The following is a 22,626-nucleotide window of genomic DNA, read 5'->3' on the forward strand; positions in this document are numbered from 1 at the left end:
TATTCCTTCTTCCAGATTTCACAACAATGGTCACATGCTAGATATCTTCCAACGACTCACAGCCAAAGAGGGCATGTACTTCCTGCCACAAGACCTTGAGATATCCAATCAGGAACTGAGCTACATTGTTAAAAAAGCAGAGCAGTGGAGAGGCTTTAATGGGGAAAGGCGCAAGGTAAATGCATCACTTCACATTATATGAGATAATTGAGCTGGTGATTGTTTTGCTGAGGATGGAATAAACTAAAAAGTTTGTAATATTTCTTTGATTTATTGATCAGGTTTCTGTAATCTTGGCATGTTTGTGAATCAGAGGGCTGACTGGAATGGGATGAGCAGCTACTGGTCATTTAAACTTGATGTTCTATCAGAGAGGATCTATAGATTGTGTTCATTTTATATCATTATATTTTCTTTAGTTACATTTGAGAAAGCTGAGAATTCATCTCAGAGGTCTTTAGCTTCATTCTAATTAGTACAAGATAATTACCAAAACAGGGACTCGACTAGCAGGCTGCCTGATTAGTCTGTGAAAACCAATTTCCGAAGATATTTCATTAAAGAGAGACTGCTCAATCACCACGCACAGTGGACTGTATGTGCATGTTACAGTGGGAATTTCCTTCATGTGGACATTCTCGTGTCAGGGAAGGCAATTCCACTCTCACTGAGAGAGGCTGTCACACGTTTGACAACCCAGCCGAGGTCAGCGGTGATGTCACAGGGAAGGGCAGTTAGTGCCAAGCCTACATCCCATGTTCAGTCTTTGCCTAGTGATTGAAAATGTGACTTGTAGAGATAAGGGAAATAGAATGCAGCGATCAAACTGCAGCCGCTCTTTTAATGTATTCTGCGGTGGTGCACATCACTCCGTGTTCTCCTTGTTCATTAACATTAGTGCTCTTTGCTTCCACAAGTTCATGTGATTATAAACGGAAGCAAAAACTGCAGCAAATTTTTGGTTTCGGGTGACAGATTAACCCACTGTTGGGAAACGATGCATCATTTTGTCTTAAGACTTGAGTTGAAAGTAGCTTGAGCAAGCCAGGAGATGTTTTTGAGGGGTCAAATGAGTTAAATTTAACAATTTTTTTAATCAGTAGAATACTATGCCCTGTGCAACCCTGTTCACACTCAAACTACACTTTAAAAACCGAGTTCCTAAAGTGCAAATGGAGGCAGTTCTTATCTTTCCAATTAGAAGCAGACCCCTCAGAAAAAGTCCAAAGTTATAAGTTCTTAATTTGTTGGGGGAAGTAAGTTTTGTTGAAATGATAATTTGCAGCACCATAAGCTTCATTGAGCACAAGTTGGCACCAAACTGCACTCAGTGTGATCTTAATAAAGAAATATCAAGCTAACAAAATGAAGACATATTTATTGGGGTATTTACATGTATTGTATAATATAATATCATTCCTATGAAAGACAAGAACTTGCAACAATAAATTCTTAGCATCTTACAACAGTTTTACAACCTTTAATAAATTGTTGCTCTGGTTCTGAGAACAACACCGATGATGTTTCTATGATAAGTCTGTTTTCTTGAAGCAAATCAAACCTGTTATGTTTGCAGAAAAAAAGAAAATCAAATCAAATAAATAAATGATAAATAAAATGCCCCATTTAGCAGTGGATTGGCTCTTCCTGCGCTACACTCCTAAATCATCCTTGCATTACCGCATATCTCCCTACACAGCAACAATTACAGCACATTTCATATTGTACCCAATTTGGTGTTATTACACTGATAAAATGCAAGGGAGTTCACACATTCTGTGCCCTGATGAAAATTTAGGGTTATTGCATTTTAACATTTCTACATTATTCAACCAGACAATTTTTCATCAAAATCAGATGGGCCTTGCCATTATTTTATAATTATTGTAACAATTTCTCCTAAGAAAAGGGTCACTTTCCTAACTCAGCAAAGACATATCCCTATTAGACTAATTTGCCTACATGCAAATTTTTGTCATTTTTCCCTCATTAACTATTTATCACAGATAGGGGGAAAAAATATATATATTCATGAAGGCGAGCAAAGAAGCAGCCCGACAGAGCTGAAACTAATATTTTGCAACTCTAATGATTTTTTGCATCCTTAATTAGATAGAATAAGGTTGATATGATTAGGTCAGGATGTAGTGTTTTTCATTAAAAATGCATTTCAGAAACTGTATTCCAAATGTGCCCTTGCAATTAAATAATGAATCCAACACATTCCTTATTATGGACCCAATTAATATTGAGGCAAGGGCGTAATTTTAATAACAGTGGGCTATGAGGCCTTCATTAGCTGACTGAGAGAAAAGGAGGGATGAGGAGAAGGAAAACAAGGTACTTGCAGGAACAGCTGCAGTCTACAGCCAATTTTTAAAAAGTTATTGAGCATTCTGTAAAGGACGGAGTATAACATTTTCTTCAAATACTGTATAATCTGAGGTAGACTGGCCTGCAAATACCTAGTTTGTTTTGGCCTAATTTGATGTCAGCTGCCACATAATACATTTGAAACTTTTTATTAAATTAGATTGGTGTTAAAGCTGCATTCATTCGTAGATCACAGTTTGTTGCTTCGCCATCCAGAAAACTTTCCTCACAAGTAATTTGGAAATCTGTCTACACTTTCATGTACCTGAATTTTTTGTGTCTATGCTATCCATGCTGTTCTATTCACCTCTACTACCATCTAACTACAGGGATCACTCCAATCATAATGCATGTCAACTTATTGATGTTCAGGTTTGTGAGCACCCTGCAGCCATTGCATTGTTGTTACATCAGAACTTAAACCTAGTGGGTCAAACCGCACTAGCCTTCAGCATCAGCTATCATTTTGATCTCAGGCTCATACCTGCAAAGTGTTGACAGACATTAAAACACCAGCCAGGTTTATAAACCGCATTTGTGGTTGTTCTTGCGAGAGTTGCCAGCATCTCTTGGACCACATTTGGTCATAATGAGATACACACAAAGATACAAATGCAGATAGGCTTGCACTGTAAAAACAATGTCAGAAATAATATTAAGACTTGTGGCAAACTGTTAGGACAAGTAGAAAAAAAAAGAATTTGTAATTTAACCTTTGAAAACATGGGGTTCTCCTATAAGATGAGTTTGAGCACAGATGGTGCCAAACTGTGCCAAAATAGATATTTTGGAACTTGCTATACTAAAACCTCTCTAATTTTGTTCTGCTTCACTTTATCAGAGTTGACCTTTGCAGAATTACTGCTCACATAATGATTTGATAGAGATTTAGAGCTACAGCTACAATGTTCCATAGGGATATTTATATTCATCCCAAAAGTGTTTTATTTTTTCTTTGGCAAGCCTGAAACCTTTTTGCATTTGTGCTCTGTGCCATCTTCATTTATTCTTCACCAGTAACACACACACAAGTATTCCCTCTACTATGACACCAAAAACACTCAAATAAACCTTCTGGTTGCAGTGTCATTTCATTATGAGTTTGTCATTTTAAAGCAAGAGCCTAAAGAACAGGGCTCAAAAGGTTAAGGTATATAGTTCCAATTAAAAACTCAGGTAGCAGTATCTGCATTGCATTTTGAATTACCAACATGAACATAAGTGATCCTAATCCTGCCAGGTATTTATTGGCTGTTGAGAAAATGACTGTTGAGAATTGAGGAGCCTTGATATTGGCATTATGAATTGATGTGGGGTTAAAAGATGAGACAAAAGATACTGACATAATTCAAATCTGTGGAAGAGCTCTCCAAGAAATGACTTATCGTTTCTCTGGAAAACAGGAGATTTCTACTTATGAATTAAGTGGTTGAATTAAATTGCAATGTGCGCACCATCATGATTTTTTGTGCTTCGCATCACTATTATCGTACTTAAACTTTACCACTGTTTCCTTTAGTGGGAATAAAATAAAGTCTTAATTACAGCAATTAAAATACTATAAGAGGTCATAGTAATCAATTAGATGAAACCCACTATCATGGATGTGTCTATGCTGTAACCAAGAAAAACTAGCAAAATCTGTGTGATGCTACATCTCCCTCCAGCTCTGAAACAATAAAATAAAATAATTCACGTTGAATAACCACCCTACAAATGGCCTATTATTATCAAACTTGTAATTTTCACAAGGCAGTCATAAAATATCATCTAATTTTTACTTCTTGCCAATTAACTTTATATCATTGATTCCTCCATGCCATATGATCATTTAGGTTGCTCCAAGGTTTAGCCATTACTGATGGGGTAAGATGTCAGCAGCAGAGTTTACTGACAAAGCAAAGAGGATGAATATAAAGAGGGCCTTCCTCTCTCTGTGCTTTTTAATTTGATTTTATGAAAAGGGAAGAAAAAAATAATGAGTTTCAGTAAAATAGCATTAGCTACAAATAATATGAATCACAGCTGAGAGGACTTTAGGAACCTCGAGATTAAGCTAATCAAAGGTTATATTTTTTAGTGGGAACCTAGAGTTTAGTCAAGAAGAGGCAAATTTGCACAAACTGATAAAATAAACAGAAAATCTTCACTTTCCCTGAGTCCATTTATCCCACTAGCTAGCTCTGAGCTAGTGAGTGATGTAGCATGCTCCACATCATACTAGCACTTCAGTAATGAGCCCCATTAATTATGTAAAGGCAGCGATGCAGATGGACCTAATTAATTGTCTCCTGTCACCCTCTTGATTATTGTACCTGTAAGGGAGGTGCTCATTTCTGTAATACTTAAGCAGGTACAAAAACTGTTTTGTCGGATCCACCACCTTGACAATGACAGAGTAGAGTGCAGGTTTACCTGCTGCAAAGCTCTGTCGCTGTTAATTCACCAAAAACGGAAAGTTTCCCAGTGGTGCTGCGATGCTGTGATAATTGAGGGAAAGAGGGAGAGATTAGAAGAAGTGGGGAATAAGGGAGAGAAGGGGTTTGTGTGGTGGCCCTGGAGATGTTTTCTCAACCTGATTGCATCAACATTTGCGTACGTTTGCACCGTTTGTCACTGTATGTCTAGGTAATGGGTTACCAGCGGGCAAGTTGGGAACACCCAGGGTGTTTTGTAACTGCAGCATGGTTGGTGGGGAGTGAACCTGTTGAGAGTCAAACAGCACAGATTGGAGTAGTAATGACAACCTGGGTCTGCGAGACTGGCTGTTTATCATATGAGATGTATTCTCCATTTTAATCTACAGCCAGTTTAATGCCAAGGAGAATTAAGATATAATTGTGTGCAAATTACAAAAAGACAGTAAAGTTTGATCTCACAGTATGAAACTTTTATTTCTTAGATAAAATTAGATGGATGCAGAACATAAATTTGTTATATAGAAATATTTGCAGTTTCCATGAGGATGCAACCTTTTCACCACATACTTACTTTAATTTAATCTGTATAAAATTAATTGAGATGATTACTTTAAAAAAAAAAATCTGCATTCTGTCATCCGTTTAAAAAGAAGATTTCCATGGAATCTCAAAGCAACCACATACCACACTACACATGACCCATTTTATAAAATATTGTGCTTTGCAAATAAAGTTGTACAGTAAAAACTCTATAACCCACCAAAGATGTGAATCTAAACTCAAGTAATGGAAGAAGAAGCTTTGGTAAGGAGGGTGGACAGAGGGATCAGTAGGCCGTGACAGGATACACAGGAACCGCTGTCACATAACAAAAGAACCTTCAGCTCCTGAACAGGAACCCATAACAGCAACACAGGAATACCAGGACAGGAGAGGAAGTGATTCAGTGGCACAGGAGGGGTGTGTGAAGTCAGAGGGCAACTAGGTCTGTGCTGTGTGTATGTGGTGTGGGGGTTTGTGTAGAAGCATCGGGTGAGCAGAGTCCTCCCAACCCCCAATTATTTTTACCAAAGGGCAATGCGGTCACTGTGTGGGCAAGTGTGTGTATGTGTGTGCATGCATTTTTGTGCTTGGTTGCATGTGTGCAGATGCAAACCTGTCCATGTCCACATGTATTTACTGTATGTCTGTGCCTGTGTCTCCATCATACATGTCTTTAAGTGTGAGCATGGAGACCTTTCTGTCTGTCTATGTGTGCATGCCACATTTGAGTGGCTTCTTTAAATACAGCGAATGTCCCCCCCCCCTTGTTTTCATGGACAGTGCTGAAGGCCCTAAAAGCCTGAGGTGATAGCAAGCAGGCAGGCAAGGACAGAAGTGAAGCAGCAGCAAGCACAGCATCCACACTAGGAGCCATTAGGGAGCTCAATATGAGATATGACTGCAAAGACTACATGCCTGTGTTCCTGAAAAGGTCATGGACTTGGTTGAGTAGTAACGTGTGAAAGCTGTGCACACTGGTTGAAAAAGAAGAAAGAGAAAAAGCAGGTAAAGATCAAACATGTTTACCTCCATTTCAATTCACACATTACATTTTATGGACATAAATGATAGATCTCTTAAAAAAAAAAAAAACAGAGTATGCACTTATACAGTGCTTACAAAGTGATTTCTATTACTGTTTGCAACTTGGGGTTGAGTTGCTCACCCTGGTGTTTTCAAACAAAGGAGTGGCTGTAGACCATGAACTACCAACTTAGGGTGGCCTTTGACTTAAGCTTTTAAGTCAAATTAGGCAACCATACATCTTGTCTCACAAGATGGTCATTCCAGTGGTCACAGACAGAGACAGAAGTCACATTTTTCTTATTGGACTCTACCTTGACCTCTATTGTAATATACAGTATTTTATTCATTTTAAAATTTTCAAAGCAATAATGCTTTAAGTCCACACTTATTTTACTTATGGGATTTTTCCATCAAATGTATAGCATGAGTTGGAACCAATAATATCCTATCCTTATTTTGGTACCATCAAAGTGATTGGTCAGGGTGTTGATTGGTGTGCAGCGTTACACAGTATAGCTGCCATGCAACTAGTAAGAGCAACAAAGAAAAAGAAGAAGCTGCAATATATAATGGTCACATCAACCAGCGCCATCTACTATGCTGCTTTTTTACGTCTCTTTCTGAGAATGTGCATTATCAGAATTATCTCATCCACCACTGCCATGTTTGCTATCCCATAGGTGTCCACTGAATCTGAACCCGGCGGTGAACTCTAAACTCTACACTGCCTAGTGGAATAATTACCTCACAACCATGTCAACCTAAAGGATGAATGGAAGTACGTGAGCAGGCATGTTTGACAAGTGTTTACTGATTTACGTATGGAAAGGGAGCATAATTGGGACTTAAGTTGCTTTGAATAAAAGTGTCTGAATCAACGAAAAGTACTGAACACACAGCAAAGTTACTCATCTTGTCTAAAGCTTAGAGAAGACGTATCAAGCCGTACCATAGAGAACCATGTGATGAAAAAAACTAAAACATCAATGACACCACCATGGGAGACATTTGCATATTGCTTATACAGCAACATTGTTTTTTTCCACAAACAGGAAACCAACCAACCAACCAATGTGCTGTGCAGACTTTAAAGACACTGGAGCAAAAATGGATGTTTTAGACTGAAAGTCATATGATCTACTTCCACTTTTTAAAAGTACAAATATAACATGGGCTCTTAAAATGTATTATGAGAATCTTATGAACACATATAAAGACATTAAAATTCACAACTTGGTGAAACATGCCCACAGTTCTAGGAGCATATGTAGAGAAAGGAGAAAATCTTCCAGTATGAACTCGTCCGAGTGAATGGTTTAATTACAGGGAGTGTCAGGCTCCATTGCTTAATGTGTCCCTTACAATTAATCCAGGGCGAGGATATCATTATCTACCAATGCCTGGGTCTGGGCAGGCTTCTCTGTCAATAGGGAGGGAATGAGAGAGTGAAAAGGAGAATTAGTCTGAACAAGGAAGTGCCTTTAGTTGGCAGTGTATAATATATTCAACGTCTGTGTCACACAAATGGATTCAGTTAAGGTGCTTTGATATTGTTTGGAAACACAGAGATTGATTTTTTTGGACACTAATGAATCTATTATCGAGGAAGAGCTTTTTCCTATAATTTCTTCATAATATGAAGTCTCACCCGTCAGCTGTTCAAACACGTGCAGCTGGAAGAGGTTAAATTGACACCAGGCTTTCATCACTTTTAGGCGATTTCCTCTTCTCCCCTCTTTCTTCCTCCATCGGGCCAAGTTCTGAGGAGTTTTTGCGTGTTCCCTTGCCATCCCATAATGTAACACAGAAAGCAAAACATCAGACTATTGAGAAGTGAGAAAAGATTTTATTAAACACTGCAAAACTAAGGACAACAAATCTCACCCTGGATCCAGCGCCTGGCTCAGCTATATGCCGTCAGTGTGTGGCAGCCAAACTTTTCAACTCATTTATTAAACAGTGAAGTGTCATTATTGGAGGAAAACAGATTCATTATCTTTTACCACACATGCTGACATCTTTACTTTGAATTCACACATGTTAACATGCAAACATGCATACAAGCCTCTGGCTTCACAAAGGTTCTATAGCTTGAATTTGACAGGCCTGATTCGTTGTGACCATCCATCGTTAGTCAGTTCTTTTCCCCTCACTCCCTTCCTTTCCTCTAAAGAGTTTGACCCTGGCAGCTTCCTGTAGCCCCAAGGGGATAAAGAAGTCCTGGCAATTGTGACAGGTGTCGCGTCTTAGAAGAACCCACATGACATCCCAAGGAGAGATAGATATTTGGAGGTTGTTTTTTTTTTTCTTCTTCTTCTTCATTTTACTCCATAAGGCTTTTATATAGTGTGTGTGTGTGCGTGTGTGTGTGTGTGTGTGTGTGTGTGTGTGTGTGTGTGTGCCTCCATGTGAAGCCTTAGCCCTGACTCCCAGCTCTCATTCTGGTTATTGGCTTGGATACTTATCACCTACAGCCTCCCAGGCTTGATTAGGTTGAAGCAACTCCAAAGTCAAAATTCTGGATATCAAAGGCAGTGCTCAACTTTGGCATCTGTCTGCAGCATCTTAATACGAAGCCAGGTGTCATGAAATTTTGTAAAAGTGAACATGACATCTTGAGATATGTGCTCCATCCAGTTGGAGAGAGAGAAACATGTTTCTCCACCACAAAGGGATTATCTGGAGGAGGCATGCCATAACTGCTGAATTAGGTTAGTGTAAAGTATTGGTGATGTGATCCATTTGGCTTTGGTAAGAATAAATATTAGGACCTTAAATTTAAATTGGTTTAATGCCAGGGCATGAACATGAAGTGGTGCTTATGTAAATCTGGTTTGCTGCACAAGCATGCTGTAGCAGCACTGATGATCCATATTTGCATATGGATTGTGTTCAAGATTTTAATCACCTATGTGATCACTCGTTGCTTGTAGAAACTTGATTAATACGTGACTGTCAGTCATTTAAACGTTGAGTTGACTTGTTTTCCTTTTTAATTAAAGTTGCAAGTAAACTTCAGTCTGCTGCAGAACAAACCTGGAAGGGTGATCTCTTTAGGGCCTTGGGTGAGTCAGAAATGGTGTGGAAGAAAAAGAAGAGCTGCTATCAGAGTTGTTTACTGTAGGATGAGAGTAGGCTTTCTGCAAAGGAGATTAGTAACAGCAAATTATGCATATCTTATTTTCAGGATTATCTCAGACTCTCAGAGATGCTATCTTGATGTATAATCTCTTTAAAAGTCATCTGGTCTATTCTGACTGTAAATAGTTTTTTTTTTTTTTTCCAAGTCCAGTTTGGGGTGTGCTATATTTAAAATGAGTTTATTATTGTATTCCAACTATGACCATTCAGGTTTTTTCATTTTCTGTTTTGCTTTAGCTTAAGAGGCACAGTAATGAGAGGAGGGTGGGTGAAAGCCACTGTAGCATACTGGCCATTTTGCCACTGTGTGTGCGTGCATTTATATGTGCCCTTCCATGCAAATATGAATGGGTGGCCTGTCTTGTCCAGTGGTGCGTTTAACCAGACACGGACCTTTACTTTAGCCAAATCGGGCTCAACGCAGACAGTGTGCATCCATGCCATTTTCAAGCTGCTCCAATTATATCTGCTGAGCGTCCACATATTGGCCAATTTTACAATAATAGCATATCTATTTCTGTTCTAATGGATGACATTGCTTGGCTTATCCATGCATGTGTGTCAGTGGTCTTTCATGCTTTGTGGTTCGGTCTGTTCCCAGCCATGTGCAATGTGCTACAGCCTGTCTTGGCTTTTTATGAGTATGTGTTGCATAAACCCACTGTGGACCCATGTACAGTGGCATGCAGTGGTGCAATACTTAGTTCATTTTACACTAATGTGATTACACCATCTGCTACAGAAAGAAGTAAAGCTTTATATTCTAAAAATCTGAAATGTTGTTAGAGCTGCTTATTGTAATTAATTTTATTTACCATTACATTTGTTTTTCGGTAAAGATGGGTTATAAGCGAGAAATCTCTGTGTTTGGTGGACAGACTGTTCCAAAAGCGTTAATGTAACAGAAATCCTGGTAATTTTTTTTTCTGTGTGTGTGTGTGTGTATGTTCTTGCTTGTGTGTATGCGTCACAGATGCAAACAACTGAGTTATTTTAATTTCATTAAGAGATGGAAGGTCTGAACTGCAGAGCTGTGTGTTCATGAGGATGTTTGTAAAGCATCCAATAAGGAAATTATTATTATTTCTAGCAGTTAGTAAGTAGTAGGCCATTCTCTGTACTGTTTGGTCCATTACGGGTTGTGGGTAAGCTGGAGCCCACTCCTAGGGAGAATTTTAGAGTAATCAGTTAACCTAACATGCATGTCTTTGGACGGTGGGAGGAAGCCGGAGTACCTGGAGAGAACCCACGCATACACAGGGAGGACATGCAAACTCCAAGAGTAACTGACTGCACTTTACCAGAAACGACCCCTCACTGGCTATGCATCTAGTGCATATGCATGCTTTATGAGAAAGCAATGCATCAGTACAGTTTGGCCCCTGATGAATTATGCTTGTGCATTACTACTATATTATATGTGCTGATTAATTCAAGTTGTCATGTGTATCCCACAGTACATGCTTTTTGTCCATGAGCCTGTGTTGGGATGTTGGGAGGTTTGTTTGTGAGTCTAAAAGCTGTCAGTATTTGTGGCTACTGGGCCTACTTGGATCAGAGGACTGACCCTCTATAGCTAAGAGAACCTCAGTGAATAGCACCCCCAAAGACACACAAGCACATAGTCACCCCCCCCCCCCCACACACACACACACACACACACTTTCCCATCACCCCACAACCCTCCACTCCCTCCCTCCCCCACTCCCTGCTGCACAGCCCCAAGTGCCCGGAGGCATTGGAGATGCACGCATGCGTTGCCTCACTGTGTGGGGCTTTGTCTGTTTGTGAGCATGGATGTATATGTGTGTTAGCATGTGTTTGTGCGTGTGTGTGGGTGTGGGTGTGTGTGTGCAGACAAAAGAAGCAACTATGTCCACCTCTTCTCTCACTTGACAATAATCACTGATGCTCCTTTCAGCGCAGTCTATGCCGGCAGGTCTGCTGCATCCTCCTGTGACTGGCTTACGGTTCAAAATGTACAGAAAAATCTGGGTCATTTATTAATATTTATCATTGTGATTCCTGTCCAGTGACAATGTGGGTCTGTTATATATAACAAAGATTGACACGATGTTAAATTAATGTCAGTACTCTTGTTGTAGAGATATTATAATGTGTATATACAAGATTTACTGAAGGATATAACCTGTTCAATATGTATTATCCATTCACTTAAACACCAATTTATTCATGTATATATCAGAAATGCTTATACGTCTATGAATTATTTAAAAAGATTCATTATTATCACATCTTAGTGATCCTTACACACAAAACTCTCTAGAAAGCATTCAAAGTAGATTGACATGGAGCTATAAAAGCCATGAGGGCTCGCATGGCAGATGTTGGGATAGTCCTAACTCACTGCTTCATCTGATGCAAAAAACTATACCACCAGCAACTACAGGAGCTTTTCAAATATTAAAATGCTGTTGTATCTGGTTTAAAGACATCATAGTCTATCAATTAAAAATCAGCTAAATTTAGGTGATTTTATATTGTTAACACATGTCAACGCATAAAGACAAACCCACAGTCTGCAGTGAGTTCAAGCCCGATCTGTGCTCCGATGCCACACCCAGTTCACTGCATACAATTCCTTAAATTCCAGGTATCCGTTTTAGTGATCCTCCCATAACATAGCGCAATTTCCTCAGTAGAATGTTACTGTTTTGCTTTTCTAGAAACCACAATCAGAGTTTCTAAGCTAAAGGAGCTCATTACATAGTGGTGGTTTGTACATTTCTTTAAATCCTCAGCAAGCAGCTTTTGTGCTTTGTCAAAGTACATTTGATGCATGAGCCTAGATTTTATGGCTTAACCAAACACCGAGTGACAATGAATGTAAAAACACTTGCTGAAAAATGTTAAACGTTTCCTTGTTTTTTACTGAGGCAACAGGGTTGCATCATCAGATGTCTCCTTACTGCAAGAGTAAATCTCTTTTTAGTCATAGTACCGACTCGACTTCCTGCTCCATTCCCAATCCTGCCTTTTTGTCCTTTTCTTAGTGCCAGCGGCTACAGCCCCATCCTAGCCTCCACGTTCCAAACCAGAAATGTTTCTGGTGTTTTCCCAAATCCAAACCAACTCAACAGAGTTTCAGTCTCTTCTCTGTAGTCTCAGTCCCAAGTACAGTCCCAGCCTGGGCTTCCATGTGCGACTGACACATAAATAACCAAGCCTGTCCGCCACCCAGGCAAATTCAAATGCACCTGTCAAAGTGATGAAGCACCCGCCCGCAGGGAAGCATTGTTTACATTTTCACTCCACTCTTTGCAAAAGTGAGATTCTAATTATTTTCCCACTGTAAATTAAAGCCAAGTGGGACAGAACTACAAACCAAAAAGGATCATGTCAGTGGAGAAAACTCATGCCCTACTACAGTACATATGAATTTCGGAGACGTAGGAAATATGTGGGTGGTTGAGAAATGGAAGGTCAATAACTTTTGTCTTTATTAAAGGGAGATGGCAACAGAGACAGGAGAGGAGAAGGAAAATTATATGAACAGTAGCATTCATGCTGGCTGTATAGGAAAACAAATTCTATTTTCCTCATTAATTGGAATGAATTATGCCTTTACATTTCAGACATATAATGAGCCCAAAAAAGCCCAAATCGGCCTGCCTCCTTATGCGAACTTCTTCTCTCCTTCCTTCAGTCTTACACAGGCACGCAATAAATAATGTATGTTATAAAGTATGCACCAAGACTTTAATATAAAGTACATCCACTATCTTTACTCTCTCTGGGGCCAAGTTAGTTTATGTTTACCAACCACTAAAAGGTCATGTTAGAGTTTAAAATTGTGGAATAATAGTTGCATTACTTGACGGTGAGTGATTTCTAATTTGCCCAGGGGGTATTTTCTACTTTGACACAGTGCTTTTGAGTGGCAAAGTTTACTACAAGGTCTTGAGGTCAAGTTTGGGTACTGTTGTGGTTGTCAGCAGGGACATGCAAGATGGAGTCACCATGGAAATGGCTTTTTTCTTTTAACAGTCAACTCTTGACACTGTGTTTGTATCTGCCGTGTCAAGAAAATGAGGAAAAAAGTGTCAAACACAGATAAACGTGACAGCCAAGGACACGTGAGACAAATAAACAAAAGACACTGTACCTTTCCCACACTTGACCAGTGGGTCACCCAGTGGAATATTACTATTTAAGGTTTGCTCACAAAATACTTTTAGGCTTGACTTAAAAGTTGAAATCCCAATTTAAGTGTAAATATGGGTCACTCTTGTATTACAGCCCAAAATAATGTTCACAGTTTATCTCAGAGGCAGAAACAAGTGCCATTTGGCATCAAACTAGAAACAAAAAAGCATTGCAGTATCATTGACAGCAATTCAAAATCCATCTCTCAATAGACTTTACAAGCACACAGTTGAATGTAAATGATTGACAGGTAAGTCTAATTTTATTATTGGTCACACTGGATTTTTAAAAAGAGAACCTTTCCATAGGTGCTTGCATTTTCAAACTGACAGCTTTTTTCTGTATCCATGTGTAGCTTGGTATGGAAACTGTGAAATTGCATCTTCTCCAAGAAAGACATTCAGACTGTATTTTTGAACCAGGGAGCCATGTCTGCAGCTGGGCCATCTCCACTTCCTGTGCCCCTGTCCCTCCCTCCCATTTCCATTGTGCATTTGCGTTAATGTCTACAAATCCTGAAATTTATGTGTTTGCTAGAAAACATGGTTTGCTGTTTATAGCCCTCCACTAAAAGAAATAAAGCCCGTCTCTCCTGATACAAGTCAAAGGACTGATGCAGACTCTATCAGATTTCTAAATACAGACCTCAACGATAAATCCTGGCCTGATTGGGTTTGAATTGGGTTAGCTCACTTGAATGCTATCTGCTTAACCCACAGCTGGCCTGTCTGCTCCATGCAGGCATTGAACCTAAATCAGTCACTTAGTGCTATCAAATGGAACAATAGTGGAGTGGAGAAAGCACTCAAGCTAGGGCTAGAAGCCAGGCTAGCACCATAACGCAACACAACAGACCAGAACAGAGTAGTACAGAGCAGACAGGCCCTCTAATGCTCTTTCCCTTTATTTGTGTGTCTCAGCTGTGATGCTTCCTGAGAGCCATGGTGCATTGCATGAAATGGCATCACCCAAACCGAACACACAAACACCTTTTCAAGCCTTTTGTCTTGTCTTGTCAACTGGATTTCACGTGCTGATTAGTGTAGGATGGTAGCATGGCTAACATAAAACAAAAATCTATTTTCATGCAAGCCAACATAGATATACATGCACACCACATTGGGCAATTTAAACAGGTGTGTTTAACCAAAGTGACATACAGTAAAGAGCCAGAATGCATGCTGTCTCTATCAGTAATGTACAGCTTGATTCATAATATACTGGAGACAAGTCATAGCTGGCTAATAACATCACTCCCTGTGGCCATTAGAGAAGAAAACAGTGTCTCCTATTAATTTAGTAAATGTTAGTAACTTCTTACTGCATGCTCACAGAAGTTGAGGATGACTATCTAGGAAGAGGTTTGGTTTGCTCACTCTGAAAAAAAAGAAGGAATCAACATATACCTGGAAACCAAACAAGCCTGATTACTGCCTTGCAGAGTTGCTGGTTACTTAAAAAATTCAGGTAATCCGTTTCCCCCCAGTGAGGGCTGAGGCCAAGCTAGAGGCGAAGCACAGCTGAGGCGATTTCACTGATGAGAGTCTAAATTAGCTTCTAAGTGGTGCATCCCACCATTCCCTCCTAACTTTAGAGGCACACACACCTTCTTTAACTCTTCTTGTCATTTGCTTTCATGACTCTTTGACACTTTGACAATGAGGCCCTTTATACTTACAGTGTTGTCTGCTTTACACTTTATGCTACGTCTCTAATTACCAGTGTGGTAATGGCTCCCGCTGTTTTCTGTTTTCTCAGTGAAGTGCCTGGAGTTGTATTTGCCTAACCGTTTATAAGTGTCGGGGTGATATCGATACAGCACCAAATTAAACCTCTCCTTCAGCTTGACCCTGCCACTCATGACCAGCTGAATGAGTTTGCCTTTTTCCTTTTTCTGTATTTTTAGACGAATCATAATTACACAGCCAATTAGGGGTCACCTTGAAAAACTTCCTCCTCTTTATGACTGTGTGTGTTTAGTTTAGTGTGTGTAGTGTTCACAAATGTGAGTCTGTTGTATTGTGAGTTAACGTTTAAATTTTAGCCCTGACATTCAAACACAGATAGAGTGCTTATTATTCTGCTTGTCTACAGTAACAGTGTTAAAATGATGTATTCTGTATTTAAATGTGTAAATAAACAAACAATATGATGATTCTGCATGTTGATTTACAACTTTTATCTTTTTAATATGATCTTTAGGCTCTATCATGAATAAACAGTTCAGTCTTCACCAGTCAACACTCTGAGTGGGAACGAGCTTCCATGATCTTCACACATGAATGATTTCGAGTTACATGACCTATATAACACATTACACACCCCGCTTACTCCCATGTCTCACCCTAATACAGAAAGGCAGCATATTACAGGTGTGTAAGCCTGCGATACACGCACATGGACACGTGGCGAGGGAGTCATAAACAAGCCAGCCATCCGGATTATACAGCTCATATAATCTCAAACCAAACCCGTCTCTTTACCTGCTACCATTCAGGTCCCATAGGACTCACTTATTTTACACCAGTGGACCTTTTCTCATGGATCCAATTGCATAAATGCATTCATGCTTTTTCCTTTGTTTTATTTATTTATTTATTATTTTTTATTTCTTAGAGCATAACTTAAAACCCAAGAAATTAGTGTCTCTTAAGCTTTGAAAAACACAATCAGGAGGAGTTGTTAACCATATTTCTCCTCTTGTGTCTGTGGTTGAACAGGTGGCTGTTTATGACCATAAGTGGACAGCAGAGGATCCCCAATCGAGCTTTGCAGTCCCAGGTGAAGAGCACCAAAGGGAGGGTGCACCATCATCAACAGAGGGTGAGACCAGCACTCATGTGATAATCCACACACTGTACCTGAGTGGGCTGAAGCAAAGATACAGGCACTTCCTCCGGCAACCAGATGGAACTATCATTGAGGTGAGATACAAATGTAAAAATGTGAGTTTAAATGGCTTTCTGTATCAACTCATCCAGGAATAGGGACCACATTTCTGATACTCTGCCTGAAGTTTAACTCATTTTTGTTTTATGGTGTTTCTTTGTCTCATTTCCTGTGTGGTCAATGTGTGCCATGTACCACACTGGTTCTAGTTTAGATACTCTATTACAGTTTTAGATCCACTGATTAAAAAAAAGTCTGAAAACAATATTTTACATCTATTTTGCTCCAATTCCTTAATTTAGCTGTTTTCAGACTGAAGCTGAAAATATAGAGAAAGACATAGTCACTGGCCACTTTGTTAGGTACACTTTCCCGGTACCAGGCTGGACTCCTTTTTACCTTCAGAACTGCATAAACTCTTTGTGCTATAGATTCAATGAGATGCTGGAAAACATTCTCCAGAGATTTTGATCTATATTTACATTATCCTGCTGGAAGTAGCCATCAGAAGATAGCTCACTGTGGTCATAAAGAGATGGTCATGGTCAGCAACAATACTCAAGTAAGCTGTGGTACTTAAATTATGTTAATTTAGTACCAGGGGACCCAAAGTGTGCCAAGAAAATATCCCCTACACAATTACACCACCAACAGCCTGAACTGTTGATACAAGGCCAGATGGATCCATGTTTTCATCTTCTTTGCGCGAAGTTCTGACCCTACCATCTGAATGTTACAAATGAAATGGAGACTCATCAGACCAGGCAACATTTCTTCCATCTTATATTGTCCAGTTTTGGTGAGTCTGTGTGAATTGTAGCCTCAGTTTCCTGTTCTTAGCTGACAGGAGTGGCGCCTGGTGTGATCATGTGCTGCTGTAGCCCATCTGCTTCAAGGTTGGATGTGTTATGTGTTCAGAGGTAATATTCTGCGTAACTTGGTTGTGGTTATTTGATTAGCTGTTGTCTTTCTATCATTTTGAACCAGTTTCCCCATTCTCCTCTGACCTCTGGCATAAACAAAGCATTTTCACCCAAACAACTGCTGCTCACTGGAAATTTTCTCTTCTTCGGACCCTTCTCTGTAAACATATAGATGGTTGTGTGTGATAACACCAGTTGATCAGTAGTTTCTAAAGGATTCAGACCAGCCCGTTTGCCACCAACAACCATGCCACGTTCAAAGTCACACCAGTCTTAGCTGACCCGGGTGGGGGTTTCACACCTTTGTTTGGTTTGCTTTGCTTTTACACTGGTTCACACAACCAGGCTACATTCAAAGTCACTTAAATCCCCTTTCTTTCTCATTTTGAGGTTTAAAGTTCAGCAAGTTGTCTGGGGCATGTCTGCATGATAAATGCATCAAGTTGCTGGCCCGTGATTGGCTGATTAGATATTTGTGTTACAAGCAATTGAACAGTTGTAACTAATGAAGTGGCTGATTAGCTTATATGGAGAGGTGGGTGCTCATCTTCTTCTCTGTGACAGAAATGGATGCACTTCTGTTACAGCTAGTAATTATGACTTATATAGTTTTACCTCACTTTAACACCCAGAGGAATAATGGACCCTCGTGCAAGTATCTGCAGCAGAGACAGGTCAGAGTAGCTGACTGATTCACAGATTTTCGGATAATTAAACGTAGCCCTTTGTGACAACCGCCACAACAGCACGCATGTTTGTCTGTCCTCATTCATTCTGTCACTCCCCGAGCAACCTGGATCATCCTGACAAAAATTAATGTTTTGAAGTTTGAATGTCATAGACGTGAGGAGGGAAGGTGTTTAATGCACTAACAATTAGCTCTGAGGCTCTGATGCGTTCTAATAGCTCTCAATCATAATTTGACTGATGATGGGCTTATGTGAGTAAACACACTGCGTGGTATATCTATTACTGGTGTCACACTGTGTGTGTTTGTAGCCTCTAGTCTAGTGCAAAGCAGATGAGACATCTGGGATTGTTCATCGCTGAATGTAGCACACACAAACAAACACAAGCATGAACGCTGATCTTATTTTTCTGTGAAAAAAAATAATAATCACAAAAACCCCATTAAAATTCACCCTGTCCATAAACACACACATTCTGATGATGTCACAAATTTGCAACACTAATAAACTTGTCACAAAAGCTTTGCTCAATGAAAAAAACAGAGTTTGTGCCTGTTATTTTTCCACTCTGATGCTTCAACATTCTTTAAAATGTCAAAGAAGCCACCCTAAGTGAAAGAAAGGTGTCGCCGTCCTTAGAAAACAGCCCCACACACTCTTCATATTCCCCCACATGTTCTGTTTTTCTAACATTCACACACACACTGTACTGTCTCTCAGTTGACTGCTCCTTGCAACTTCACAGGCAAAGACCTTCAGTGGGAAGAGATGCCGGTGGCGTCCTTTTTCACCCGTCGGTAGAGGGAATGATAACACCAATGTGCAGCACCGGCGACAGAGCACTACGCTGTTCCCCTCTGCCTTGAAGCACACACCCTTACTTTACATTTTCAAAACTAATCCTCCCCTGAATATATAGACTGGTTTTATGTATAGAGCGTGATTGAGGAATCACCAAAGGCCATCCCCTGCACTTGGAAGAACACTTGAGATGATATTATTAGTGCTTTATATAATTCTGGCAGTAATATACACACTGAGACAGAGTGCTGTGTACAAACTGGCCTCGAGATGTGAGATGACAGTTCCTCAGAGGAAGAAATGCCAAATGGGCGAGACTGTAAAAAATTAGAAAATATAAAAATCAACCTGAGCAGCTTTAATATAAAATGCAGTGATGGAAATAATCCATAGAAAATAGTGATCTAGTTGTATTTTAATCTTTTTGAGGCAAAACAAATATTTACTTAAAACTTTTTTCGAGGATGTGTGTGTTATACATCCTTACACATTGCTCCACAATATATTTTATGAATTCTTGCTGTAGTTGACACTTCAGTGCGACAATGACAAAAAAAGCTTTATTTAATAAGGCCATCCTGTTCTCAGTTAGTTAAATGACCAATCCTGCTACTTAAGTGACCCATCACGCTACTTAAGAAGTCTGTTTCCATTTAGCAAGGAAAGGTTGACAGACGGCTCATTTCCTTGAAAGAGTTCTGTTTTTGCAGGCTGTGTCCTGCACCCCGATTCCACCCATAGACTAACATGATCACAGCTCCAGGTGGGCCGGCCGCTTTGCACAATAACAGCACATTTACACCCGAAAATTTGTCTACATGAACACATTGAAGAGCAAGTCCTGGAAGAAGTGCCCTGAGCTATGGACGCTGTTTGGCAGGAACCAAACAGCTAGGTGTGTCCTGTTTGATTTGTTGGAGAGTAAGAAATTGAGTAAGACTCATGAGAAACTAAAATCACTTTTGTTTATTCAGCTGTTGTTGGACTAGCTATGTTGATTAAATGTTGTTTCAGGTGATGTTGCATCCTTAAAAATAAGTAGAAACAGAGTGGAAGGAATAAAGCTAAAGTTCTGGATGTGTAGTTAAAAAAAAAAAAAAAAAAAAAAGAGGATTATGGAGTTTTTATTGACTTGCATATTGACTTCTGTTTAAAGAAAGTTAATATTAATGATCCGGCATGTGCTCTCATTGTCGCCCACGGCAGGCATGTGTAATACTGACCATGTTGCAGGAACCGTCTCTTGGAATAACAACAATACAAAAACTTAAAGCTACAATCCCATCAGTGTGCTCTAATAAAAGACATTAAAGGTAAAGTGAGGTGTAGCTTTTCAAGCACTCATTACCTATAAACAGATGTTCCACAGCTGCTAACTCGCAAAATGCACTGCTGACAACAACTGTTAGGGCCAAAACTATGGGGGAAAATGCGTGTATATAAACCAGGACCTTCAGAGAAGGACTCATAACCACTCTGTCTGTAGAAACAAGATGGCTGATGAAGAAATTAATGCAGGCAAAGTCATTATCTTCCCTCCTAAAACCACAGTGGGTTTATGTCCCCCTGTGTCGTTTTTTCTCCGAGGCTAGCATTTAAGTATCCACGGACTTATAAAAAGATAGGACAAGCCAACTGTGCTCCTTTTGTCTCCTTTCCTCCATATGGGAGGCAGCAGCATATGCAAGAACTGGCTCAGCTTCTGTAAAACTTCCATTAAAGATGCACAACTAAGGCTCTGCCAGCTTGAATATTACCTCTCTCTGCAAATTATTTATGGCTTGGAAAAAACGCTGATGATGAGCATCTCTAGCGACTTGTATAAATAAAAACACTTTTCTCTGCAATTTCACTGTTGCTTTTTTTTTCCTCACTCTCTCTTTCTCCGGGATGCACTTAGTTGCCGAAACAAAAGGTGTGCAGTTGATTTAACAGTGAGGTTTTATCTGCTTGACATTTAATTATTTTACCTTGAGCTGGGGTGAATGTGTTGTAGTATGTTTAGTAGAGGATATCTCCTTTTTAATTTCTGCATTTTACAGCAACAAAGCTAAGAAATACACTCAAGACAAAGTTGGGAAAAGTTTTCATCGTGATATGCCATCAAATTCCTCATTAACAAAGCCTTTTTCTACCTTCCTCTCCATGAATCAGCCCACTGTCCATCCACACACTGTGCCTGACCCGTATTGAACTAATTTAGCGTGCAGAAAATATGAAGAAGTTAACCTTTTGAAAAAGAAAAAAAAAAAACACCTTGCAGCAACATTAATTGACAAACCGCATCAATTCTCCCTCCTACCCCTTTTTTGTAATTACTCTGCTGCATTTTTGATTGCCGCTGTGGAGCCGAGGACCTACGCTTCATTTGCCGTTAGGTCATCAGCAGCCGTCAGAAATATGAATTTGATTTGGACGGGAAGTGGGTGCGGTGTCTGTGTGTGTGTGGCATTTCTCCTGCATGTGTGTGAGACACCAAGACACCCAGGAGAGCAGTGGTTTTCTTATATAAATCCCATTGGCTACTCACTGTATGTTGCAGGAGGAGATTAATGCCTTCCTGGCAGCCATATCTGCTTAGCAGGAGGATTCTCCAGCAGGAGGACTTCTCCAAAGCATGCAACATTTAATTATCTAGCAAGTCTGTACCAGTTTATATGAAGACTTTTTTTCCCATTTGGTACTCTATCAGTGTCATTTTTAGCCAGCTGACATTTTATCTACTGTCTACTGTCTATGACAAATGAGTCTATGACAAATTCTAAACTACCTGTGAGATTTGTAGGTGTGTTTCCCATTTTTTCTACATAAGTAGGCCAAACTAGAGTTGTGAGAGCCCTTTCCCCTCTGGGACATGATGTAGTATGTCATATACTGTAAAGTCTACACTTCGGCTTCTTTTCCAACTTCACTCTAATTACCGGGACAGAAGAAGCAGCTATGCGTGACAACATTTCTTGCAGGCCTCAAGGAAAGTAACTGTTCTCCTGCCAATCTCAATCCCTCCTATCAACATTCATCTCCTGGACATCTTGGGTTTATCAATATTGATCTTTGTTTCCTCTTCATTAATTACAGCTTTTGCTGTTTTTTTTTTTGTTTTTTTTTTGTTTTTTTAAGGTGATTGGTGAAGCGGAGGGGTTTAACGAAGCAGCCATGGTGGAGCCATGTCCAGGTCAGAGCTTTGCCAATCAAAGAGAGGACAAGGGAGATGATAGTGCTTTACTCCAGCTAAGGAAACGGAAGAAACTCTTTGGTCGTAAGTGTGAATTTGATGCTTTTTAATACAAATAAAATTTATTGTGATTGTATAAAATAGATTTGTCCTGGTCACTTCCTCTCAAACTGTCTCATGCTCTGTCTACATGTCTATAGCTATTTTGACAAATGCTCATTTTTTAAATGCATTTGCATCTTTCACACACATGCAACTACAATTTTGCTGCACTCAAAACAAACATTTAAGCATTTTTGGATGGCATCAGATTGTATGCCATCATCTGTGTAGCTTGCATCACGATATGCACTGCTGTTTACATGACAACAGCAGATGTAGCCAAGATTGTGCTAGTGCTAATCTTGTTAGCAGGATTTTTTACATGTTTGCACAAAATTAGTCAGTTGCCAATTATGCTAAAGAATAATGGTTTACTT

The 22,626-nt window shown here is 39.7% G+C and overlaps 1 protein-coding gene across 1 annotated transcript in view; it reads left to right on the plus strand.

Annotated features, from left to right (window-relative positions):
- Nucleotides 1–22,626, plus strand: part of ofcc1 (orofacial cleft 1 candidate 1) — a 74,924-nt gene that overhangs the window by 49,942 nt on the left and 2,356 nt on the right. Inside the window, exons 21-23 of the mRNA XM_041968410.1 lie at nucleotides 16–175; nucleotides 16,391–16,594; nucleotides 22,093–22,231. Coding sequence (XP_041824344.1) covers nucleotides 16–175; nucleotides 16,391–16,594; nucleotides 22,093–22,231 — 503 coding nt within the window. The remainder of the gene's footprint in view (nucleotides 1–15; nucleotides 176–16,390; nucleotides 16,595–22,092; nucleotides 22,232–22,626) is intronic.

The sequence above is a fragment of the Melanotaenia boesemani genome, chromosome 18, assembly GCF_017639745.1.
Source record: "Melanotaenia boesemani isolate fMelBoe1 chromosome 18, fMelBoe1.pri, whole genome shotgun sequence".
NCBI classification, from domain to species: domain Eukaryota; kingdom Metazoa; phylum Chordata; class Actinopteri; order Atheriniformes; family Melanotaeniidae; genus Melanotaenia; species Melanotaenia boesemani.